Genomic DNA, 27163 nt, shown 5'->3' with positions numbered 1-27163 from the left:
GTTTGTGATTCACTTTGGTCGGGTGGCTGAATCGAGTCACAGACAGACAGACAGACAGCCATACAGACACACCAAAATTTCTGCGTTTAAGTAGCCCAAGAAACACGATCGTCTTTAAAAAAAAGAGAGAGAAAACCGTGCTCGTCAAACTGCCTTGAAATCTTCCTTTACCTCATAGCGCGTTTGTGTGCAAAGAAGCCTGCTGTGGGGATGCTGATTGCAAATATACGAATAATTTAGTGGTAGATGTAATAATAACCACCAAAATTATATTATTTGTGATGACAAGGAATTTGGTGACAGCGTCGCCCTCACCACGTCAAGTCATAAAAGGGAGGAAAAAGGGAGTAAGAGAGAGAGAGAGAGAGAGAGAGAGAGAGAGAGAGAGAGAATAAACTTTATTTCGAGTAATATCAGTGTTATGCATCTTGAAAGTGATTCTGGTGGTTGGATCGCGTTGATGGCTGTCAGCGTGAACTGATAAGCGACCTCAGCATCCCTGGTGACCAATCGGGCCTGTAGGTCCTGGTCCGAGCTGCGCAGCACGGCCTCCCATCATTCCTCGGAGGGTATTTCGGGAAAGGGGTTTTTGGGCAAGCCCAGATAATGTGGGATAGTGTGGTATGGCCGCCACAAAGGCCGAAGTAGGGTACAGAGCTGGGTGAAAAATGAAAAGGACCAACTGCATCTTGGAAACAGCAGAAGCAGCGTTTGGGCGACGTTCCCTACTAAATTTGTACGACCAGTTTAAAAGCATCGGATGCGGCGAGACGTGTTTTTCTAATGCCGCAAATAAAACAGGGACGGTGAAATCGTGAAGAGGTGAGATAATGCTTACGCACTTGTAGACAATTTTCGTAATTTCTATAGAATTTTTGGTTTCATTAAAAGTACGGTTTCTGAAAGCGACAATAAGTTACTTCGAATATTTGTAGGTCTCACTTTTGCTGTTGTCAGGCTTGTCTCTCCACAAACATTTGACAAAGATTGTGCTTTACATTGGAATATTTTTACTCCGAAGTAGAGCATATTTAGCGTAAAAAATGAATTTGACCGGTGGTAAACAATGACGCTACTAAAGCACGCCCTTTCTGTGTATTGCAGATTCACCAGGTGATCAGATGAAACACCAGACAACCTCTCGCCCGGACGTGTAACGGAAGTGCTTTTACACCTAAAAACAACCGGGCAACCACCACACCGCAAATTTTGTGGACGGCATGTAGTGACCGCTGGCGACCGACCTCACGCAGCGGATAGCCCGGACTGCAGTGTCTGACTGATGTGCCCGGAATATTATCCTTTCACTCCCCTTCTAACTTCCCTTCGCCGCACTGGTTTGTATGCAGGTAAGCTCCCTGCCAAGCTCAAAAATATCCCCAGTGCACTTCCTTTCCTTTACTTTCCCGCAAACCACAACCAACCCAACCGTTTAACGCCACCCAGCGAATGACGTCACATCGAGATGCGCCTGACAGAAATCGAAAATAAAGTCGCAAGTGAACGCAGTGAGATAAAAATAATTCAACATTTACGTGTTCCCAAAGGCATGGCTCCCATGTGCTTAAAAACAAAGGCGAAGAGACAGTGAAGATTACACGTGCGAATGCGTCAACTGAGCAACGGCGCAAGCACTACCGGGCTCCTCCACTGCACAGTAAACCGCTGCTAAGTTCACGTGACGTTTGAAACCATTCCTGTTGACGCGGACGTCGAGGACGACGGGATCACTTTTCGCGTTTGACGAGACATACAAGGCTTTCGCCTTAATAGGTTTAAATCAAGAGCGCGGTGGAGCTAAAGCACGTACGCTTCCTCGGCGGCGTTTCTTGGGCAAGTTGGCGAGGAAGTACTTCTTGGTGTGCCGGTGACGGTGCACGGTGGTCTCCAGGCTGGGATCCGGGGTGGTCACCCCGCTGTAGACGGTGCACATGTGGTACACCATGAGGTCCGGGTTGAAGCCGTCGTGGTCCAGCGGGTCGCTCTCCCAGCCCGGGTCGCAAAGGCACCAACCGTCCGCGGGATCCGGACGCCCCTTGTGGCAATTCACCTTCTGCTCTCGGGAGAGGCGGTACGGGTCGCGCGAGTGACGTGCGTTTGGAAGCGGCGAACGCAAAAAATTTCTCGTGCCACTAAGTCTCATTAAGCATTTCAACAGCGAATGCATGGCGTACTGTTGTGACGGGTACCATTTATGCGCACGTCCACCCGTCGGCACAGCAGCCAGGCTATTTTATCGTGGTTATTCCATCTTAATCGACTCTTATCTTACCTAATCTCACCCTAATGCGTCGCAATATACCCTACTCCCACCTCAATCCAACGTATTGTGTACAGGGACCCTGCAAGACTTTTCCCGATTTTTTTTCTTGCAGAACGTAGCCAATCAACATACTTACTACTTAGATGAGGAGGTAGCAAAGTACCTAAGCTAAAAATAACTCCTCTAAGCCCATCAGATAACTTAGGAAGCTTCTCAAAAGATTTGTCTTTCTTTCCTGGTCCCGGCGTTCTTCGACCACTCGAATTACGTCATTACAGTGGTGTAGCGGCTATTGGCTGGCTTTCCTGCAGTTGCACCAATGAACGCATTCGATAGCCGCCTTAAAAAGAAAGCCACAAACGCAAAGCAGAAACGAAGGGCGTATCTGCGGAGACGAGCAAATCACGCAGTGCCGCTCCGTGCTGGCAATAACTATATCGCAGTGCTTCCAGACGCGAAGAAAAGAGTGAAAGAGTTTATCGGAAGTGTTACAGACTCCCTTTAACAAACATCAACTCATCTTAGTCCACGTTAATCACACCTCACTAGTCATCAACATTTGTTAGTGGATCCTAATTTAGATTAATTCATCCGAATCCCTTAATCCATCTTAACCCACCTCATCCCCACCCTAGTCTACCGCTGTTTTTTCTGTTTCTGTTTTTCTAATTTTCTGTTTCAATCCCATATCAATAATTAACTTCGGATCATGAATGCTCCCTCATACACGACTGGCATGCTTTGGCTCGCTTCTGGCCTTCCTTCGGTTTTCGTACCGTTCGTGTCGACGCCGCGGTCGTTCGAGGTCACCTTCCAATGAGACATATGAGGCGTTCGCCTTAATAACAGCCAGGAAACGCGTATGGTCATGGTGCAGGGGCCTGTTGGTGGTGCACGTTCAAGAAACGTGATGCCTCCAGTGGTTGCCCAAGTTGAAATAAGGTCCAACTGACAGCTTTATGCGCGCGAACAAGCCCACACGCACGCGCACGTACAACGAGTCTACGTATCTAAAGAGGACAGGATACAAGCTATAGCCACTTGCGATTTAATTAGCCGCTGCCACAGTGCTTTTTTTAAGACGCCACGTGAGAAGATGGGCCTACAGCAAAGGCGATAAATCTGGTTAAGTAAAACCAACATTTTATTAAGAGATAACAGTAGGTAAAATCGATGTCATGCAGGTGAAACAAATTAATGGTAGTGAAGGCGCCGTCAACATACAATGGTGGCGGCAATACCACACATTAGTCGATTAACACACCTTTCGTGTACGATGGCAAAGATCTCCATAGTGCTACCGATAGTTCGCGTTAGTAAATTGTGCATTGCGCAATTTATTGTCATTCAAACTTTGTTATTCAACCAGCAACAGTTTGCTGAAGCCCGGTATATATCACGCCCGTTGGTGATAACCCGCATATATCCCGCTCAGTTATGCATTGCGAGCAGGTGCTACTACTCCACTGAAAGGGAGAATCAAGTTCCTTCTTTCCTCAACTCATTACCCCCCCTGCAGACTCTGTCCGGATTTTTTCTACTATTTTTTTCTGCTTGTTATACGAGTCCGAGGAGACTGGCTGGGACGACGTCGCACTTGTTGTCATCGACGCCGTCTAGTAGATTCAGTCCTTTAATTGTGATCGGTTTTCAAGTCATGTTCACTGTTACCCACATCTTGACGTTATCTAACGCTGCCATTTACGATATAAAATCTTCCAGCATCGCGAATGACTGTATTAACTGATACCAACTCAACCAGCTGCAATGGCTTCCATGAAAAGAGAAGTATACGTCGCAAAACCAAGCCTCCCCCATCCACCCTTTCTGGTTATCACCTCTGCTGTAAAGGCCACATCTCCAGCCGCGAGGACATCGCGCAAAAAACATTAATGATGACTGCTTCTGTATAGTATTCTAGTCTGTGGACACGCAAATAAAGCGTATGCAGCGCGTGGTAGCTTACGATGGGGTACCCATGGATGGACCGCAAGGGCGTCTCGCGTTCCTGGAACTTTTCGAACTGTTCCATGTCCTCGGCCGAAAGCACCTCGCTTAGGCGTCGGCAACTGTTGCTGCCGGCCAGGTACACCTGCGAAGTGTCAGCAGCGCCATCGGTTTTTCCCGCCGCGTCTTGGAAGTCGTAGTTCTTAGAATTACCTACTGACGTTATATGGATATGTATGACTTGCGACTGCTGGCGAGTCCTTCCTAGTGGCTGTTACGGCACGTTTGCCTTTAAAAAATGTCACATGTGCACTTCAAGGAGGTAGACCCATGTGGTTTTACTAGGTTTTGAAAGTGGCTAAATAAATCAGGTGGGCTATCTTATAATCTTCACAACAGCTCCATTGCACGGCGAACGTATTGTCCAAGTTTTCAGGCGTACTCATTTTAATATCGAGCTGCTTCGGCAGCTTGATACCATTGTCTAGAAGTATGGCCATTTGCTCTTTTAACTAGGTTAATTCTGTAACATTGTTTAGAATGAGGAAAACAATAGAAGGCACTAAAACAATTTAGCCCATCCACCCGCGCACGGTGGCTCAGTGGCTAAGGCGTTGCTCTGCCAAGCTCAAGGACGCGGATTCACTCCCGGCCGCGTTGGCTGCTTTTCTGGTGGAGGCGAAAAGGAAAAATGCCCGTATGTCGAGATTTCGGCGACCTTTCAAGATCCCCAGGTGGTCGAAAATAATCCGGAACCCTCCACTACGGCGCGCCTCATAGCCCTGGCGTAGCTTCGGCGTGTTAAACCCCACAATCAATCAATCAATCAATCAATCAATCAATCAATCAATCAATCAATCAATCAATCAATCAATCAATCAATCAATCAATCAATCAATCAATCAATCAATCAATCAATCAATCAATTGATCGATCGATCGATCAGTCAATCCATCAATCAATTAATTTAGCCCAACCATGCATTGCGACCATACAAGCACTACGCGTATACCCCCTGTGCGCATCCATATGTCCATGCGCACCAGCGCGCACTGTTCGAAAGCAGGACCACTCGGTTACTGCTCTGTGCCCAGTCCCATAAGACGTGATTTATCGAAGTTAATGAATGGCCTCGAACGTCACCATTTCTTCTCCCTCGGCGTCGTCCCAGCAATTGGCCGTCGGCTCGCACCGCTGGCTCGTCTCGTTGAAGTAGTTCCGCACGCCGTTGTACTTGATGTCGCACAGCACGGGCGTGCACGACCGCGTCGGGTCCTGGTCTGGACTGCGGCAGCTCTTCAGCTCAGCAGCACTCACAAAGTCTTTTCGTTTGCCGGGTGCCGTTCGCCGACGAGAAAGCAGAAACGGGTGTTTCGTAATCCGAAAATAACGAAAAAAATAATTGACGATTCATTAGTGGATATTTAAGAATGCGTGGGCACCTGTCATACACGTCTCTCAAGCAGCGTGATAACCGCCAAAATGCTCTGCAAGAAGAAGCTGCTCGATCGGAATTAAGTTCGAGGAGCGAAAATTTTAGAGCGCCGAGGTTGCTCGCGCCGCTACGCTGCCGAGACGCGTGACAGCGCTCGCGTACCTGAGCGAACGTGGAACATCATACGCGACCGAAGAGCCACCGAAACATTGCAAAAACGAGACGCCGTCGAGGGGTCGGCGAGAAGCAGCGAGTGTCCCGAGCGACCACAGCAGTCAACCTTTTGCCGGTAGTGACGGCTACCGCAACCATGGACTGTTGCGGTATTGTTGCGGTATTGTTGCGGTAGCCGTCGGCGGCATTAACATTGGCCTTAGAGGGTCGCGTTTTTTTTTTTCCTCTCACAAGACATGGTACTTGCGTAAATTTCATGCTCCCGAAAGCGTATTCACCTCCCTCAGATATTCAGACAATTCTCATGGTAAACAAGCCACTGATCGCAAACAAGTTTTTCCTTGTGCACCTTTTGCTTTTCATAGACACTCAGTTCAAGTTCCAGTGAGGGTCATTCCTGGCCGAGCACTTTATGAGGCCCTACTTCAGACAACTTGTGAAAGATCTTGCGTGAATCTTGCGCGATAATTTTACGTGCGCACGTACCACGAAGAAACGAGGGCACATTCGCTCCACTCCTGGGAATAGTAGTGTTGAAGGAGACCGTGTGAAGCAGCTTTTCGCCATCCGGCACAGCAATCTCGAGCTCGCAGTAGCCTACCCGGTCCAGGAGGTACTGAATGAAAGACAGACCCACGTAACGAGGATCAGAGAGAGACAGACGGAAGACAGTAATGAGTAATGACATGCTGCCCGAATCGTTGCTCCTGGACAAACTTCCTCTAATGAAACCGCGCCCCCTTTCGGTCGAAGCAATTTACAAACCGCTTTGGAAAACCACGCGTAGCTAAGACTCCTCAAGTTCTCTCCGTGATGTGACCATACACTGGTCGTAAGTAACCTTCCAAACGTGCTACGAAACTTGTATCAAGGCCACAACAGATGTCAAATGGAGGTTCGTTTATAATTCCTCTTTAAACACCGCGTCTTTAACTTCTTGTTGACCTCCCTCGATCACACTTCAGTCTGGGTACCACGAGAAAGCAGTCCAAACTCTGCCCACCAAGTTCCTTCAGTAGAGCAATCACAGGCGGAAATGGCCCCTCTCGTTTTGACTTCAAGAGTACGTCTGCGGTCAAGAAGTCCTTATAGCTGAAGAGCTAGTATAGCTGAAGAGCCCAAGGAACGGCAAACTAAAATTACACTTGATGCGTAATAACGGCTGCAAGCCAGAATGGGTGTCAGAGTTCAATTACACGAAGCGCGTAATTGCTGGCTGTCGGCGCCCGCCCTGGTAGTTTTCGCAACCGCAGTTGGCAAACAGCCGGTGCAGTCGGCAATCGGTGACCGGGTGGTCTTCGCACCCAATTCAGACTCGACAAGGCTCCCCCAAATGGCGCTCAAGACTGTTGGGTTACGCCTTACCATTTTTCTTACGCAGTGGCCTTATGGACACACAGCGAATTCCCCCCTCTTGCAGCGGTTGTCGTTGTCCACACAAACTGCGCTGATGGCTTTGTGGGTTTTCACTGTACGGAGAGGGTAATTGTTACGTTTGCTCAGAGTGAACTCTTTTTGCGAGCATTCGTGGACTTCAAAACTAGTAGAACGCTGATTGGGATTTACTTTTCGCTAGAAAGGACTTGACTCCTTAATGTTCGCAATGTTCGCAAAGCAAAACTGCTACGTGACAATTACTAAATTGTTTTGGCTTGTAGCTATGGGCAAGAAGACGCTTAATTTTACGCCATTTTGTGCCCCTGCAATGTTTTTTTGTTGCTCTGAGGTGGCCCCCTGTAGGGAGCGTGAGCACCTAAAGAGGGCGCGCTGCTCCACTGTGGCAGTGCCACCATCGGCCGCACCATCGTCCGCTGGCAGGATAGGAGCGCCGCAGCTGCCTTCTGACAGGCGTTCGCCATAGTGAACAATGTTGCCCAGAAAGCTGAATTTTGCCTTGTTGACAGCTGTGGATTCCTTTATTCGGGCAAATGAGTATAAGGGCATGAAACTGCTCACGCACAAAGACGTTATCGATGCGCCTGAGCAATGCGGCGACGCACCGAATTGCGCTGTAAAAGCCGCCAAGGAAAAGTAACCCCGTAAAAAACGAGGCTTACGCCGTCGAATTTCATGTTTTAACCATCTTCATTTACCTTAGTACTGTGTACTCGTAAACGCTAGTGCAACTGCTTGAAGCAAGAACCCCTCTGACGTTAAAAACTGGGTAAAGACGAAGCGCTAACGCACGCTTAGTTCGTTCTTGCGTCCCCCTCTTTTGGGAACCAACACATGATTACTTCAGAAAAATAACCTGCTTATGTTTTCGTTAAACTGGTTCAACAAGATTACAGTTGATATTGTCACGAAGACAAGGACGATGCAGTTGTCTTGAATGAGAAACACGTTTATTGGAGCGAACTTGTGCTCCCCTAACGACTCAAAAGAATACAGAGGCGGCGAAGCAGCGGTCAACAAAGTGACTTGCACAGGCGAGTGTCGTTGAATCGAATGCTCCGGCGTCCGCGCTGCAGGCTTTTTATCTTTCGGCGCGCGTGGTTCTCGAAACGTCGATTCGAATCGAAAACATAGTAGATCCAAGAAGAATATTCTGGGCTGTTCACGTTAGATCGGAATGCTCTCCCTATCACAACAGATAACAGATGCGGCACAGAAAGAAAGAATGGAACACGCGCTTCCCTTGGCGCAGAGATAACACAGACCGGCGAAGCCGGGCGGTAAAAGCAAAACACAAATAAACAAACCCAATGTATGGTTCGCGGCATTACCCCCCCTCTAAGAGTGCATCGACCCGATGCTAACATAAGCGACAGTCCGAAAATAAAAATAAATTCGTTATCGTCCGTAGAAAGGTTTTATGCGAACCACGTGGACGACTTCAGGCCGCGTGCGTTGTCGTGATGTGCCGGAGTCACCATCGGGGATCACTTCGTAGGTAAGTTGGCCAACACGTCGTAGAATCTGGTAGGGTCCGAAATACCGTCGCAGGAGCTTCTCACTGAGTCCGCGTCGTCGGATAGGAGTCCAAACCCACACACGATCCCCTGGTTGGTACTCGGCGTCTCGGCGTCGGAGGTTGTAGCGGCCCGCATCCAGCAGCTGCTGGTCCGTTATACGAACTCGAGCGAGCTGGCGGGCCTCCTCCGCACGTTGAAGATATCCGTGGACGTCGGCGTTGAGGTCGTCGTCTTCTACGTGCGGAAGCATGGCGTCGAGCATCGTAGTCGGCCTTCTACCGTAGACAAGCTCGAACGGCGTCAGCTGCGTCGTCTCCTGGATAGCCGTGTTGTACGCAAACGTGACATACGGGAGCACTTCGTCCCAAGTCTTATGTTCAACGTCAACGTACATTGACAGCATATCTGCGATTGTCTTGTTCAGACGTTCTGTTAGTCCGTTCGTTTGGGGGTGGTACGCCGTCGTTCTTCGGTGATCCGTGTTGCTGTAGCGTAATACTCCTTGCATCAGCTCCGCAGTAAATGCCGTCCCGCGGTCTGTGATTAGGACTACCGGGGCTCCATGTCGCAGCACAACTTGGCTTACAAAGAACTTTGCCACTTCTTGTGCAGTCCCCCTCGGAAGAGCGGCGGTCTCTGCGTAGCGCGTCATGTAGTCTGTCGCTACGACAATCCACTTGTTCTGTGATCGTGACGTAGGGAACGGGCCTAAAAGGTCCATTCCAATCTGTTGAAATGGTCTCGATGGGACGGCGATTGGTTGCAGAAGTCCGGCGGGTCTTGTCGGCGGCGTTTTTCGTCGCTGGCAGTCACGGCAGCTCCGGACGTAGTTGGTGACGTCAGAGAAGGCCGGGCCAGTAGTACCTCGCCTTGATTTTTCCAATAGTGCGGGCTGTGCCGAGGTGTCCGGAAGACGGGTCGTCGTGGCACGCTTCCAAAATTTCGTCACGAAGGTCCGCGGGGATGACGAGAAGGTAATTCGCTCTTGTTCCGGGGCTGAAATTCTTCTTCACAAGGACGGAGTTTCTCAGGCTGAATGCTGGTAAGCTGCGTTTGATGGTCCTAGGAACGGCAACCTTGCATTCCTCCAGGTACTCGATTATGACGCGTAAGTCGGGGTCGGCACGCTGCTGGGCGGCTAGGTCGCTCTCCGTCACGATCCCGAATAACGCGCTGTCTTCATCAGAGTCTTGTAGTGGTGGGTCGACGGGGGCGCGGGACAGGCAGTCGGCGTCGGAGTGTTTCCTGCCGGATTTATAAACGACTGTAACGTCGAACTCCTGCAGGCGCAAGCTCCACCGCCCAAGACGGCCAGAGGGGTCCTTCAAATTGGCGAGCCAACACAGCGCATGGTGGTCTGTTACAACCTTGAATGGCCTTCCATACACGTATGGGCGAAATTTTGAAATCGCCCATATAATAGCCAGGCACTCCTTCTCAGAGGCAGTATAGTTTTTCTCCTCCTTCGACAGACCACGGCTGGCATAGGCGATGACCCTTTCGCAGCCGCTTTGCTTTTGGACAAGGACGGCACCCAAGCCTATATCACTGGCGTCCGTGTGCATTTCCGTTTCGGCATTTTCGTCGAAATGAGCGAGCACGGGCGGGCTTTGCAGGTGTTTTTGCAGCTCGCAGAATGCTTTTTCTTGGTCGTTTTCCCAGCTGAAAGGGGTGCTATCTTTCGTCAAGCGCGTGAGTGGCTCTGCAATGCGTGCGAAGTTTGCGACGAAGCGCCGGTAGTATGCGTACAGCCCGAGAAATCTTCGCACGCCCTTCTTGTCTTTCGGCCTTGGGAAGTTCGCAATGGCTGAAGTTTTTGCCGGGTCAGGTAGGACTCCCGCGGCGTTGACGACGTGGCCCAAGAACTTGAGTTCCCCGTATGCGAAACGGCACTTTTCAGGCTTCAGCGTCAACCCCGACGTACGAATGGCCTCGAGTACAGACTCCAACCTTGCAAGGTGTTCGTCTCAAGTCCGGGCGAATACTACTACGTCGTCGAGGTATACGAGGCAGGTGGGCCACTTAAGGCCAGCTAGCACAGTGTCCATGACTCTTTGAAACGTCGCTGGTGCTGTGCACAGCCCAAACGGCATCACCTTGAACTCGTATAGGCCGTCTGGGGTTATAAATGCAGTCTTCTCTCGGTCTCTCTCGTCCACTTCAATTTGCCAGTAGCCGGTCTTCAGGTCCATCGATGAGAAGTACTTCGCGTGGCAGAGGTGGTCGAGGGCGTCGTCGATTCGGGGGAGGGGGTACACGTCCTTTTTCGTGATTTTGTTCAGTCGCCGGTAGTCAACACAAAACCTTAATGTGCCGTCTTTTTTCTTTACGAGTACGACGGGCGCAGCCCAGGGGCTTTTCGATGGCTGTATAATGTCGTCGCTGAGCATGTCGTCGACTTGAGTCCGGATGGCTTCCCGTTCGTGTGAAGAGACGCGGTACGGTGACTGTCGGGTAGGTCGGGCTCCATCTTCGGTTATTATTCGGTGCTTCGCTAGAGGGGTCTGACGTAGTTTTGCGCTCGACGAAAAACATTCGCTATAGCGACGCAGCAAAGCCAATAATTTGTTCCGTTGTTCTTGCGGTAGCGCCGGATTCACGTCAAAGGGCTGCGGGAGCTTGAAGGTTTCTACGGGTGTGCGTTCAAAGTCGGCGACCGCGATCACGTAACTTGCTTCTTGCGTTTCTTCAAGGAATGCAATTGCCGCGCCCTTGTTTAAATGCTGGTTTTCCTCGGTGAAATTAGTAACCAAAATGTGGGATTGGTGTTCCTTGAAGCGCGCAATGCCTCTTGCGACCGACACACCACGGTCGAGAAGCACCCTTTAATCAGTGTCTACGATAGCGTCGACGTCAGGAGCAGCATCTTCACAGTAGACTGCGACCATCAAGCTTGCGCGGGGTGGCAGGGTGACATGATCATCGGCAATCTTTACAGCAGCACGTCGTTCGGGGTTCGGTTCCGGCGTCATGGAGTGATTGGGGGAAAAAGTTAATGACTTGGTCTGCAGATCGATTATTGCACCGTTGTCCATCAAAAAGTCCATTCCAAGAATTACGTCGCGGGAGCAGTTAGGCAGAATGACGAACGCCGTAGGGTACATTGTGCCGTCTATGGTGACGCGCGATGTGCACGTTCCACTTGGCGTCACGAGGTGGCCTCCTGCTGTGCGTATGTGCTGACCGTCCCATCTGGTCATAACTTTCTTCAGTTTAGACGCAAATGGTCCGCTCATTACCGAATAGTCAGCTCCCGTGTCTACGAGGGCGACTACGTCAAAGCCGTCGATGGACACCTTGACGTCAGATGCAGTCTTCCTCGAGTTCCGGGTTCGTCGGGGCGTCGTATCTCTGCTTGTACGTGTTGACGGTCGGGCACTGTGCATCGTCGTTGTCGTCGTCTTCTCAACGGACGTCTCGGTCAGGTCGGGTACGCGTCGCGGCGTGTAGCTGTCGTCGTGTTCAGGAGTCTCGTCAGGGATAGGTCGGGTCGTCGGGATGAGGGCATGTCGTGAATCACTGTCTTCGGCGCGTCCTTGCGTCGTTGGAGGGTTTCCAGTTTTTCGCCGTAGAGCAACTTCACCTCCAGAAGTTGCTGCTTTTAGTTTCCCCGCGTGGGCTGGGGGACCTTCCACGTGCGAAATCAGCATTGCTACGGCAGTTAGGCGACTGGTATGGGTAGGGCGACGGCGATCGGTGTGAGCGGGCTGGTCCTCGGTTGGTGTTGGACAGGTATTCGTCGATCTCAGTAGGGCGCTGGCCGGGTCGGGGGCGTGGGGCGTCGACGGAGAAACCACGCAGTCCGAGTCTCCTGTACGGGCAGCGACGATAGATGTGATCGGCCTCTCCGCAATGGTAGCACAGCGGACGATGATCTGGCGCTCGCCAAACGTCATCTTCGGCGTCTGGGTTTGGGCTGTGTACGGCGGTACGGTCGACGGCGGCGACAGTGGGGACGGCGGCGAGAGTGGACGGCGGTACGGTGGAGCTTCTTTTAGACGGGTTGGAGCAGGGCGGGGTCGACGAACAGCCGCGGAGTAGGTCATCGCCTGTGGCTCGCGGGGTGCCTCGGATGGCATAGAAGTGCCCAAAGCGTGTTGAACCTCTTCGCGGATGACGTCAGTCAGGGAAGCCACTTGAGGTTGCGGCGTCGTCGGAAAAAGCTTCCGAAGCTCCTCCCTGACCAGTGCTCGGATGGTCTCACGCAGTGTGTCGGAGCTTGTAGCCCCGGCACCGATCGTCTCGGAAACCAGCACGTTGACCGGGCGATCGTACTGCTTCGTTCGAACTTCCAGCGTCTTCTCCATCGCGGCCGCCTCAGACGCGAATTCGGCCACCGTCTTGGAAGGATTGCGGACAAGGCAAGCAAAAAGCTCCTGCTTTACCCCTCGCATGAGAAACCTTGGTTTCTTTTCTTCTGTCATCTCCGGATCCGCACGTCGAAACAACCTCTTCATCTCCTCAACAAAGATCACTACCCCTTCGTTGGGGTGCTGCGTTCGAGTTTCAAGTAAAAGTGCTGCGCGTTCTTTTCTGACCACGGTAGTGAAGGTCTTAGTGAACTCGCTTTTGAACTGAGCCCAGTTTGTCAAGGAGCTCTCGTAGTTTTCGAACCAAGTGCGAGCCGAATCATCCAAGTAAAAGAAAACGTGCCGGAACGTTTCTGCGTCGTCCCACCTGTTGAATTTCCGGACGCGCTCCAGTTTCTCCAACCATTCTTCGGGGTCTTCTGCGGAGGCTCCTCGGAATGATGGCGCTTCCCGTGCCTGCTGCAGAACGACAGGAGGATTGGTTTGGTTGAGCATGGTGCTGGTTGCGACGTCTTTCTTCTTCGTCTTCTCCGGTAGTAGACCGAACTCGGGTGGTAAATCTTGCAGGCGGGGGCTGGCTCTTGTTGGACTGGCTTGGCGGCTTCCAGAGGTTGTAGTGGGCATGAAGGGTGCGTACCCCGCACCTCCACCAGATGTCACGAAGACAAGGACGATGCAGTTGTCTTGAATGAGAAACACGTTTATTGGAGCGAACTTGTGCTCCCCTAACGACTCAAAAGAATACAGAGGCGGCGAAGCAGCGGTCAACAAAGTGACTTGCACAGGCGAGTGTCGTCGAATCGAATGCTCCGGCGTCCACACTGCAGGCTTTTTATCTTTCGGCGCGCGTGGTTCTCGAAACATCGATTCGCATCGAGAACATAGTAGATCCAAGAAGAATATTTTGGGCTGTTCACGTTAGATCGGAATGATCTCCCTATCACAACAGATAACACATGAGGCACAGAAAGAAAGAATGGAACACGCGCTTCCCTTGGCGCAGAGATAACACAGACCGACGCAGCCGGGCGGTAAAAGCAAAACACAAATAAACAAACCCAATGTATGGTTCGCGGCAATAACAACAAGATTCTCATGGAGATAGGTGTTTACTGCGCTCGGAAATCACCTTGAAAGAGGTGGTTACTGTGTTTTTCGTGCTACTCTAACCGCCGCGTGCACAGTGCTCTAAAAATTAAATCAGCGCTTTGCCGGCCTTCCTGTACTTGTTCAGGGGTGTGCACAAGAGGTGTGTGCTGTTATGCATAGAGAGCTGCCCATAGGCCAAACAATAAGCGATCAACAGACGCCAGGAGAGGTTGAGTGCTGTGATCAACTAATTTTTTTTCCTTCTTTACATGATCGATTTCAGCCTTGTATTACTTGGAGTGAGCTGTCGATATTGCTGATCAACAAGTTGTTCTCATCCAATTAATTAGTTCGGCAGCCACAGCGAAAGACGAAAGAACGCGACAGGTCCGCCGGGTGCGGTGGTAACCTGGCGCAAGCACAATAAAGCACGAAAAACGTACGTTACGTAACAAAATAAGTGTGTTAGGAGCTCGGAATCGTTATTAAGATATGCAATCATCAACACGTACGTTCTAACCTTATTATAAAGTCGTTATCTGCAGGGAGTGACAAAAAAGTACGATGACTTAAAAATATCCCCGCAATGCACGACAAAAAAGCGACATTGATGTTCGTAGTGGTAAACAAAATTCTCTCATTTGCCGTACTCGTAAAGGCTACAAGGTTGCAATACACGAAAAGGATTACCTGATAAACAGCAAATACAAGAAACAGACTGGAAGTTTGTAACCGGAGTTCCTGTCTTGAGCTGCCCCAGGCATTTTGTGCTGGGTTGGTGGGGAAATCGTAGGCGCGGATGACGGAGACCTTGGATTCGTCGAATATTTGCCACCAATATAGTGAGCACTGCATTCTCGTATCCTCTTCGCGAATTGGTATTTGGTTCCATCAGCACAATGTTAAAAAAAAACAATTCACACTCGTCTTTCGTGCACGCGTATACAACGAAATGCAAACAACCGCGTACTTCAGGCGACGCACACTGTGTAGATATATTTTGTTCGCTGGTCATGAAGGAATGTGCTGAAATCGAAATGACTTCGTTTCTAAAGAAGAGTTTAAGCAAGTATTTGCACAGTTCACAACGTAACGCTTCGTGCGCACATCGCAAAGTTTTCGTCTCTGAGTGACTTTCCCAGCGTTGTCTTCTCGATTCCCGCCGCAAAGTTCGGGAATACCCGCTAGACGGCGCAACCATCCTGTTGTGCTAGAGTTCCTCTACATAGCTCCCTGCGGGAGCTATGCAGAGGAACTCTAGTTGCGTGGTCCCTGTATATCAAGATCAGAGTACCAGCGTGGCTTGTGTATGCAAAACAAGAGAAATCACATAGACAGCCAGCCTATACCAAAGGCAGTGTGTGACGCTTATTAGAGGGGCTTTAAGTACCGATAGAAAACAGAACTGCTAACAACCCCTTCAACAGATGAATGGGCGTAGTGTGTGCGCGCGTATATGTGCGCGTGCATGCGTGCTCCCTATCAATGAAACTTCGTTACTAATGTTCTGTGTTCGTAATCACTGTAAGCACAGCGTAAGGAAAGCTGCAATTAAATCATTTGGAGATACGCTTCTAGGGTATGCCCAAACTAAGCCCCCGCTCGTGCTCTCTCCCTCTCTATCGAAGTGACAGAGAGAGGGAGAGAGAAGAAAACGCTGTTAAAAAGGTATGCTTAAGCTTTTCTACTCTCCAGGCCCTTTTTGACGCTCTTAACGCAGAATTCATTCCGGCCTGACGATAGGAAGTGCGCGACCGCTTGCACATTGTAAGCTTCAGCGGATTGTGTGACCTAACGCGTATGGCAATTCATTGTTTGTGATGAAAGTAATCCTCGCAAACGCGTGCGCATAAATATGTCTAGCTGGCTAAACACATGGTTCAGAAGGGAAGATTTGGATAGATTTAAGGCTCCCGCAGTTCTTACAACGCGTATACAAGCGGGCATACGGCCCTCCAAAGACGGCGGCTAGCGCACACACTATCATGACGCGTTCGAAATGCCGCCCTTATATGCAAGGCGCGTCCATCCTTTTTCACTGAGAACCCAACGTGATGACCATCCCCGCGCCCACACAGAAGCCTACACCATAAACTACCGCGCGCAAGCCCAAGTTGTGGCCAAGTGCAAACAGCAACCGAGCAAGCACTTGCGGCACCTTGAAGGTTGGTGTAATTTATTGCCCGCCGCTTCTCCCCACCCCGTCCCCTCGTCCGCTCGATTCCGGTGGTCGACACTTTCTCGCCGTCTTTAGCTCTGGGCCCACCCTCTTACATTACAGCAGCACTTTGCGGCACCGCTCGGTAATTGAAGAATGAAACACCGTTCAGAGAGGCCTCGGCGTACACGCAGTTCAGGCGCGTAATTTTCAGCGAGACTCTCTCTCTCTCCCTCTCTTGTCTCTGTGGCTACGAAGAAGTAGACCAGCGGCGTTCCCCCGGGTCGTGCACTTACTACGAGATTGTTCGTCTGTTTGCTCGAAGTCACACGGAGGCCTACTGTTGCCTGAGGTTGCTCTGCTCGTCGTTTCCGGCTTCATGTTTGTTTGGGGAAATTAGCTTCGATTCGTGGGTGCCTTCGTATGAAACCACTGCTTGTAGTTGCGAATGGCAGCAGGGCGTATGAGTACCGCGTTGTTAAGCTGTAATTGGGCTGTAAGTGAACACTTTACTTTCAACGGAGTTAATATGCTACTGCTCGCGAGGTTGTCTTTCTGTCTGCAATGTTGGGAGATATTTAACCAGTATGATCGGTGACAATTATCCAATTCGTTGGTATCATCGTATGGAACAACGATGTTGGTGCGAATGGCGGCAGTGAGTACGAGTGCCGCGTTGTTACGCTGCAAATGGGTCGTAAGTGAACGCTTTAGTTTTCACGACAGTTAATATGAGGCTGCTATCGAGGTCGTTTGGCTCTCGGAACGACAGCAGGTATTCAAACAGTGCGATCGGTGATAATCACTCCGAAAAAGTCAAAAACATGTAACAACAGCCGTTGGCGTCAACTGAGTTTGACTTCTTGAGGAAGGTAGAGGGAGAAGAATAGTTTCCTTTCCTTTCCTTTCCTTTCCTTTCCTTTCCTTTCCTTGCCTTGCCTTGTCTTGTCTTGTCTTGTCTGTCTGTCTGTCTGTCTGTCTGTCTGTCTGTCTGTCTGTCTGTCTGTCTGTCTGTCTGTCCGTCCGTCCGTCCGTCCGTCCGTCCGTCCGTCCGTCCGTCCGTCTGTCTGTCTGTCTGTCTGTCTGTCTGTCTGTCTGTCTGTCTGTCTGTCTGTCTGTCTGTCTGTCCGTCCGTCCGTCCGTCTGTCTGTCTGTCTGTCTGTCTGTCTGTCTGTCTGTCTGTCTGTCTGTCTGTCTGTCTGTCTGTCGTAGTCGCGCCATCAGTGAATGTGGCGCATGCAAAGAGGCACCCCGAATTCGGAACATACAGTCGTCTATGCAAACTTCCTCAGAACGAAATCATCGGGGCAGCGAAGTGGCTTTGTTACAAGCGATGCCACGTTAAAAGTGAAGGTGAATCGCTCCCAATGCAATGCAGAGGAGAACATGCAAAACTTGAACTGAAGTGATATTTCGAGGAAAGCGATGTCGTTACAACGATTGTTCACTGTACGTCGACCGACAGGAGCCCTAGGGCTCAGTCAGGCGATTTTGCCACTGCTGTTGATCACGGCGGCGTACGTCCGTTAGGTGAAACCTGCAGACGTCCACACTTGCCCAGACAAGGCGAAAAGGCGAAGTAGACGCCTGCCATTTGTGGCGCCCACAAATGGTCCGTTCTATCGGAGGAATTGGCAAGAACGTTGAAGATGATAACGAGTCATGTGTATGTTCACACACACGTGTACGCCCACACAGGAGCACACGCACACACATTCATATACACACACAATTCCTCCAGTCGTTTACCCCTAACATGAGGAGTAGATGCCATCCTCCCTTTTGTGAAGCGGGGCCGTGACACGTTCCGTCTTTCTGAATGACTATATTCAGTGCCCCTCAGGAGAAAAGGAGTCTCTTCCCGCTTCTCAACAGGGACTGCGTCAGTCCACTCTTCAACTACTCGGCCACTGCCTCTCACCAGGAGCGGCATCTCGTTCCACTGATCAGCAACATCTCAGGGGCGGGGTGTTCTCGGTTAGTGAGTAGGAGGTAAGGATGAGGATGAGTCGTGACGCACAGCAAACTTTCTTGGCGCTAGGAAGGCGTATTCTATGATAAATATATGCATTTGCATATTTAATAGAGAACTAAACCAGAATGTTGCCACAATATATTTGCAACGGTGTCCTTTGCGCCACATCTCCCATTTATACGTAGATGTGTTATGTAAAGCCCTACAAACTCTATACAGAGTTGATTGGTTCACAGTGAGCGAAGCAGAAACGCACCAAATTTGAATAGAAGGCGGTGAGGTTCTGGCTGTCCCCAGGGTAGATGTCTCCCATGTCTCCTCCGATCAGCAACATGGACTGCATGGGGGGGCCATGGACGGCCCAGGAAAACGTTATTTTTTTGCACGCAGAAGCAACGCTGTTTTGCTCCTGATTATGATCGCTTTAAGGAAGCGGCACTTCGAGAAAAAAAAAAACAAAAAAAAAACTTTCGACCATAATATTACTTGTGGTCACTATGCCACTTGCCTCGAACAACGTCACTTGTTCAGGAGAAATAGTCAAGGTTTCAAAGCGAAGCTTAATAGGTACGGTTGTTCGTTCTCGGGTAAAACCAGATTTTACCCGATTTTTACACGCGAACATGTGTCAGAAGAATCGGGTTAAACCCGATTTCTCCCCGAATGGACCTTTTCAAAATAGCCATCTGCACAATCGTGGGCAGCCGGTTCGCCGTTCTCAAGCAGAACTTGCTGGAGACAAGCCGAATAAACACAATTATCAAACTCGTTGAGTATTGGTATGACTACCGTTCGCTACCCCAGGATGGCGAATGGTGCACCGACATTCTTGTACTTGGCTAATGGAAGCTGTGTTATCGAGATATCTTTTTCCCAGCTGAGATACGCTCAACGATCAGACAGGTCTAGAATGGAGACCTAAATTTTGCGCATGCGCAGATGATAATGTTAAACAAGGATGTGTAAAAAATCGATTATCTGCTTTTTGCAAATAAAAGTTTTTTTTTTTCTTAGAAGTTATCAATGCTCCTTACTGTCGTCCTTACTGATTCATTTCCAAACAAACGCCATATTTCGGAGAGTATTTGCTAAAAAACCCTGATGCTCCCACCCGGTTACCAGATTGAAACAAACACCAAGTTTAACGCGTTAGAGTTAAGTAGCTCGTGATACTTTCTAATAAATTAAACTTGGTGTATTATCATAATGCATCTGTACATTTAACCCGAAAAAAAAAAAACTCCAACTTCGGAATGGGTTTAAAAATGACCCTATTTTTCCCCTAGTATCCGTTCGAAAAGTAGCACCGTATACTCCCCCCTCCCTTATTAAAAAAATATATATATAAAATCAGAAAACGAACCACCCCATTCATAAAGCTAGGATTCTCTGCATTTTCCATGCGCGCGAGAAGCCATGCGGCAAAGCCAACTTTATTGCGAACACTCAGCGTGAAACGGCTGTACTTGTTTTATCAAAACGTCCCCAACAAAAGTTATATGACAACTAGCCACTGAGACGACACTACCATTATTCCGAGTCTCCATTACTTGTCACAATAAGTCAGGTCACAGCGAATTTGCAAACTCTACAGAATTGACGTCTGTTGCCAATACACTGGCAACAGACAACGGACAACGGGTAAGAGGGGTATGGTTACAGAAAATGGCTGCAAAGGGGTAGCCACATTCAGATATTTTTGTGAGCGACGTGAAAAGCGCAACTCAGTGGGTACAGTAAACAGGTAGTGTGGGCGACAGCAACGAGAGAAAAAATTAATAAACCCTGCCGCGGGCCCTCCGTCGCTGTCGCTCGCTTGTCTGGTGGGCAAGACGTGAGCGTCAGCGTTTTGCAAAGGAGCCCGGCGGCAGGGTATTAATTTTTTCGCTCGTTGCTACCGCCTACACTACCCATTTACTGCATACCCGTTATATTATGCTTTTCGCGTCGCTCGCCGAAATCGCAGCATGTGGAACTTTCTCAACAAAATTATACAGTTAAACCTGGATGTAACGAGGTTGAAAAAGTTCGCAATTGTTCGTTACGTGCAGGTTTTGAGTTACGGCTCGCGCGAATGAAGCAGAAACGAAGCCAAAGTGTTAGACATCAGTGAAAGGGAACACAGACTCGAACAGAAACCGAACTTGCACGTGGAAACGCACGGTTGATACTTGCTGCCTCGTGTGGTGTCACGCAACACAAGCAAAACCACACGTGGATGCTACGTTAGCCACGGGATGGCACTAGCCCACTCTGTTCATCACCATCATCGTGACTACTTTTGTTTTTAGACGATTCTAGACGTTTTCCTTGCTGCTGGCTCCTTAAATTAGTGCTAGTTTTTGCTAAATTAGTGAATTTCTCCAGCGGATTTATGAGTAAAAGGGCAAAAAACAACGACTGATCAGCTTGCCGGCTTTGTTACATCAAGATTAACCGTCGCAACGTTTCGTTACATAGAGATCGAAAACTCATGAGCTTCAATGAGGGTAACAATGGGGAATTTAAAAACTTCGTTAAATCCAGGAATTCGTTACAAACAGATTCGTTACAAACAGATTCGTTACATCCAGGTTTAACTGTGTTCGCTAAAATGGCTCTATCATTGTGCCGAGTTTTATTTACTTGTCATTACTAGTTAGTTGACATTAAATGAAAATAAATTGCGAGCAAACGTTTTTGCTCGCAATTCTGTGTCACATCTGTGTCGTGTGCTGAACAGCTCCTTTGGTCATGCACCTACACAGAACAGAATGCCTTGTCTTATTTTTACCGAATCTCCATAAGTGTTACGGTTCATGAAATCTGAGTGTCAGAACTGAAAAACCTCCTTCTTAAGGGGCCATGTATCAAGACGAGATGCAAGTTTGGTTTTACGAAAGATTACCTCTTTGAAACAACATTGACACCACTTTTAACGCAAACTTCTCTCCAATAAGCTACCCGCCGCGGTGGCTCAGTGTCTAAGGCGTTGTGCTGCTGAGCACGAGGTCGCGGGTTCGATTCCCGACCGCGGCGGCCGCTTTTCTGATGGAGGCGGTAAGCAAAAACGCCCGTGTGTACGAGATTTCGGCGCACGGTAAAGATCCTCAGGTGGTCAAAATTAATCCGGAGCCCTCCACTACGGCACGCCTCATCGCCTGAGTAGCGTTGGCGCGTTAAAACCTACAATCAATCAATCTCCGATAAGCTGTATAACGAGGAAAATAGAGTTATAGCCATGGGACAGCCTAGCTACTTCTCGGCGCTGTACCTATGACGTATTACGGGCAATTTATTGCGATTGGCTGAGGCCGACAAAATCTAACGTGTTGACGCTCAAATTTGGGGCACATCCTTTTTGTAGCAGTAAGAATGTTGGGCTAAGGATTGGAATTTGCGAACGAACACGTAGACATTGAACCACTAGTGCGTACGGCGCGCACTATGCAGGGCGAAGCTGCACAGCCAGCGAGCGCGTTGGCCTTGTCTTACACGACAATGGCCACTTGCATGATCTGCGACACTAGCCACCTGACACGACACGCTTCCACTTGCGTGATGCTTCCTGTCGAGTCATACAAGATATTTCACGACACAATTATCGCCACGCCTAACAATAAGCCAAGTACAAGTCCAGTCAGAAAAAAAATTGGGCCCATCTCCCCACGAGGGGGGACTCGAGTAAATGCGTCGCGTAGGGGGTGGGTGTATTGCGTTAACGTTAGTGTTTGGGGGGTGGTGGTGGGGTGGTCGTGAATGTGTTAACTATTATTGCTTATTACTATTAATTATTATTATTTCTTTCATATATTAATTATCACTTTCGTGATTTTGCGACTCGAGTCCCCCCTCGTGGAGAGATGGGCCCAATTTTTCTTTTTTTTTTGTGACGCAAGAAGTTAAGGCAAGGAGTAGGTTGTTGTAAGTCGTTATTTATTTATTTGTTGCTGTTGTCGTTGTATTGGACGCTGAGAACGACGGCTTCGTGGTCGCTAAAGTGTACTGTTAAGGGGTCTTTAAGCAGTGGTCGTGCGTTGCAGCTACTGGTGAAGACGAGATCGATGCAACTACTGCCGTGTATCAGCAGCTTCTTGACGTAGTTTGAATGAGTCAAGGATATAAGGCGCGTTCGTAGCCTTTGATTCTGTGTCGCTTTTGTGGCGCAGTGGGAAGAGCACCATGTACCTCGCGTTCCGCCCACAGGGTCGTGGGATCGAAACCAGGCGCCGATAACTATTATTTTTTTTTATAGTGTAGGGGGAGGAGTGCGGACGGACAACAACGCTGCACCTGTTGTTGAGAGCGAGGAGGGTACCGGGGAGAGACGCGCACCTGCGCCTCGCCGCGACGCGCATGCGCAGTGACCGTGTGGACGCCGCCGCCGACGGTCGAGGGACATCGTGCGACTAAGAAACACTCCGCGTTAAAAAATATTGCGTGTGGACATCGGTTCTTCAACTAGGGAGCCTACAAGACGGAGGTACGGAGGCACGCACATGTAGGCTCCCTATCTGATTTATTTATTTATTTATTTATTTATTTATTTATTTATTTATTTATTTATTTATTTATTTATTTATTTATTTATTTATTTATTTATTTATTTATTTATTTATTTATTTATTTATTTATTTATTGGTTGATTAATTGATTGATTGTGGTGTCCCCTTTGTAATGGGGTAATGACGTGTAATCTTACCAAAAAAACTAATATATCTATGTTTTATACGTTTCGTTTAATACTAGCGCTGCTTTTAGGGCAGGCACAAAACACTTTTTTTTTCTGTTACAGGTGGCAGCTGTCCTAGGCAATATTCCACTCTCTGCTTTTCGTCGCCTCGACGGCCTTTAAGTTACTCCCTCTGAATGTGGTACTCTTACATCCTGAGGCTCCTGGAAGCCGAATATTTCCCTCACGTAGATTTCGGTGGATACACTCACATTCCAACACTATGTGCCGCATAGTTTCTGTTTCTTTTCCGCAGACCACGCATAGCCCATCATTTTGTGTATACCGTATTTACCCAATTCCAACGCGCACCCGATTTCCATTCAAGGCTTTCGATTTGCACCCGAATCCAACGCGCATGCGATTTTAAAGCCTATTTTCCACGAAAAAAAACGTGTACGTTGGAATTTGGTAAATATGGTACTTCCCCACAAAGCTCTTAGTTTTCAAACAACCTGCTCTAGCCTCAAAATCTTCAGCGGTATCGTTGCGCCATCTATGAAGGGAGACGGTGCCCAGGCTAACTAAAAATATGTCTTTGCCGTGGGCGGAAGCCTTAGTCAACAAAGTACGTATCTTGTTTTATAAACCTGCCCTGGATACGCCATTGTCGACGTCACAGAACACACGATGCAGCGGAAGAATTGAAATGTTGGCTTAAACTGTTTAATTTACCCGTGAATAAAGCAACGACTGCGGCGGGAGCAGTGCTAAGAGCACTATAAAACACTGAGCCTTTCGAATAAAACTTGTATTTTGTCTTCATGGCCCCTCTAACGCCTTGTCGCATGACCATAACGCGGTAACGTTTTAGTGGACCAGCAGCGGTAACGAGTGCGTGCTTACGTCACAGTCGATGTCCCCGGGCGCCACCTCCTGGCAACACGAGCGGCCCACGAGCGACAGGGAGAGGGGGTCGTGGCCGAGGTTGGTCACCGTCACGTCTGCGCACCAGCACACGTGGTGGCGGGCACGGGTCGAGTGAGCTTCACTATAGCGCTTTGGACCAAAAAGCCGCGCATAAATTGTTTGCGAAAAAAGCCAACTTTACAGGCCTATTATTCTATCTTGTTTAAACGACCAGTAATGCACGGTCCAACCTTGTTTAATTTGAAAGAGCATTTCGTAATTCACTCAGCTTGTATCAGACCTCGAAAGAATTTGTCTTCACGAAGCAAAATTAAAATATCCAGAAACTTTCAATTTTCGCGCTGCAATGACTAAAGCCCGTTCTACATGGGGCGAATTTCGCTTGCGAATTCGCAGCTGCGGCGCCGCTCGTGCACCAAAACGATCTATTCTCGTTGCTGTGGCGAATTTCCAAATATTTGGAAGAGTCGAACTTCTCTGTGAACGCCGCTTAGAATTTGGCAATATGTCGCAGCAGTGAAAATAGTAAAATAAATCGTTTTGGCGCACGGGCGGCGCCGCAACTGCGAATTCACAGGCGAAATTCGCCCCATGTAGAACGGGCTTGAGACGTGACGTAATAGGGAAATACTAAAAAAAGAGCTATAAGTGTGTCAACTCGATATTTTCATTCGAGTATCGCGATCAAACCAAACCAGAAAAAACGCTACAACCGCACAGCCATGTTTTTGGGCGGCGAAATCGGGTCGGCGGTTGACAGTCGCACAAACGCAAATGCTTGCTTGCTTTTTTTTTTTTTTTAGCATCCTATGCTTTCCTTACACAACTCTCCGCCCTTTCGTGCAGTCCTATTTATTGGTATTTTCATGCACTTGCCCCTCCTCATTTGGTCCGTGCATGCGCATGCGGAATGCTGTAAAAAATAAAAATAAAGTATTTAAATTCCCCAGGAACGGAATTTTAAGTATAAGAACGCTTGAAATAGGGAAATTCGGATGCAACGAATGGGCTACACATCGCAAGACAGGAACGACTAGGTGAGCAAAGGAGGGGCTTCGTCCTGCAATGGACACAAACATGCTGGCTACGGCGACAACGACTATGATGATGATGATGTTTTCGATACTGTAACTCTACAAGGGCTTTCTTAAAGACTTTCTTCGCCCACGGTAAAGCTCAGTATGAAAGGCCACAAAGGCTCCAACCAATGGTTGGGGCATCGCGGGGCTGTACTGCTCAGAAGAATACGAAGTCCCGCAGTGTCCAGTTTTAAACGACACTACAAAGAAACGTTCCGGGAATCAATGAGGAAAGAGCGCTTAGCCTGAATTTCCCCTTTTAAACTACTGCTGTGAAGGGTAACCTCTTGCGAGCGGCCACGGGAATACTCACACAATACCAGAGCAGTATCCCCCTTGTGTAGGTCCATGATTCCGTGTCCCTGTAAAAAACACCGCAACCACCTTACGACACATTTGCGAACACAAGCTCTGCTTATAAGCACTTTGAGACGATGAAGAGCAGGCCCGACACTTTCCCGACAATTTGTCTCGAAGACTGGACAAGCCGTATACAGGCTACAACGGCAGCTGAACAAGCGTACTTAACAGGGTACTGCATGACTTACGCATATATTAAACATACTCACACATCACATAAAAATACAAATTTGGAAGGCATTATAGCGCGGAAACTACACCTGGGCAATGTGGCATGCCGTGGTGGAGGGCTTCAAATTAATTTTGGCCACATGGGGATCTTTAAATCGCGCCGGAATCTTGACACACGGGCGTTTTCGCTACACAGCTCCACCAGAAAAATGGCTGCTGCGGCCGGGATCAAACCCGTCAACTCCCAGATAACCGCCGCTTGACCCGCCGTGGTGGAAGTGGCTAAGGCGATGCGCTGCTGAGCACGAGGACGCGAGTTCGATTCCCGGCCGCGGCTGCCGCTTTTCTGATGGAAGCGATAAGGGAAAACGCCCGTGTGTTCGAGATTTCGGCGCACGTTAAAGATCCCCAGGTGGTCAAAACTAATCCGAAGCCCTCCACTACGGCGCGCCTCATCGCCTGCGTTGCGTCGGCGCGTCAAACCATACAATCAATCAAAATCATTAACGTGCCACAAAACCGGCATTTATACAAGACGCTAAATACCGCAAAGCATGCACAGGGCTGCCATTAGAAACAACCACCATGTGCACGGTAAGGAAGGCCACCGGATTGTGTCGCTTTTGGTTCACCTATGGAAAGCTTCACCAATGGAAAGATGATGTCTAACTGCGGGACAAGAAAAAAAATGGGCGTGTATATGATAGCTCCGCTGCAAATGTCAGCCTTTACCCCCCCCCCCTCCCCCCTTTCCCCCTCCCGCCACGTAACACCTAATCCTCTCTCCCGCCCACCCCTCACGCTGTTGTTTCCTTCCCTTCTCTTCCTATTAATTTTGACCAGCTGGGCATCTTTAACGTGCGCTGAAGTCTCGCACACACTGGCGTTTTTGCTTTTCGCCTCCATCAGAAAAGCGGCCGCCGTGGCCGGGAATCGAATCCGTGTCGTCGTGCTATCGGTCTGCATTTACGTCATTCGTAGTTGCGTTTGCTTAGTGCGCAAAAAAATCGTCGCATGAGTTCGTTCTCCGTTTGCGACTTGGGTCGTTGAAGGTTTGACGATCGAATGTGCGCACTTTTCGCTTTCGAGCTTCTCTCGGCGATTTTTTTTAGGAAGGGATGGTGAATTTTTAGTAGTTTAAAAATGGCAAGCTATCGTCGCTATAGGCACCCTGCACCAGACAGAAGCCGCTTTAAGCGCAGCACTTTTGCTACTTAAGTTTCCTGTACCGCACGCTATGGAATCGACAAAGGAGTGACGATTTCCCGACCCGTTATCCCCCACTTTGTGCACCGTTCCGTGCCAACGGTCTACGGGGTTGACGCTGAGACAAGGTGTAAAGAAAGACAGCCGGAATGAATGCATTGATTCCTCCTTGCCTTTTTCATTTCCTACAACCTGGTTTGTCGGCTACAATGCCAGCGACTGACGTCTTGTCTCTTGCTCGTTCGCCTTGGCTTTTGTTATGACATTATCCAGAGACTTGTGTGTGTTGGCGCCCGTGGCTTCACTCGTGATAATCATGGCTGAATGGATATACCGTTCAGGGCGGCGACGCTTGCGCAAATTGAATGTTACAAACAGAGGTCGTGTTGAGCATGGCATCTTTCACAATAGAAATGACGCCCTGAACCACCAGGACATGGAAAATGGCGTTGCTGCTTGTGCTGCAAACATCAGCGCAACGTGTATATAGTCCTTTAAAA

At 49.1% G+C, this 27163-nt stretch overlaps 2 protein-coding genes across 13 annotated transcripts in view; one reads left to right on the top strand and one right to left on the bottom strand.

Moving 5' to 3' along the window:
• Nucleotides 1-27163, top strand: part of LOC144152669 (uncharacterized) — a 539910-nt gene that overhangs the window by 465457 nt on the left and 47290 nt on the right. The gene's annotated exons all lie outside the window — the stretch shown is intronic.
• LOC144152361 (uncharacterized) lies at nt 1169-25288 on the bottom strand (the record flags this gene model as incomplete). Its single annotated transcript, XM_077683626.1, is given in 8 exon segments — nt 1169-1174; nt 1811-2053; nt 4230-4355; nt 5354-5532; nt 6306-6435; nt 18523-18603; nt 23824-23921; nt 25240-25288. Coding segments are annotated over 8 exon segments (912 nt in total), but the record flags the coding sequence as incomplete, so codon positions are not given.

This window comes from Haemaphysalis longicornis, unplaced genomic scaffold, assembly GCF_048455015.1.
Source record: "Haemaphysalis longicornis isolate Haplotype H1 unplaced genomic scaffold, Haemaphysalis longicornis Haplotype H1 scaffold_9, whole genome shotgun sequence".
NCBI lineage: Eukaryota > Metazoa > Arthropoda > Arachnida > Ixodida > Ixodidae > Haemaphysalis > Haemaphysalis longicornis.
Note: the sequence above shows the minus strand (reverse complement) of the source record. Positions and strands in the feature narration are given on the sequence as shown.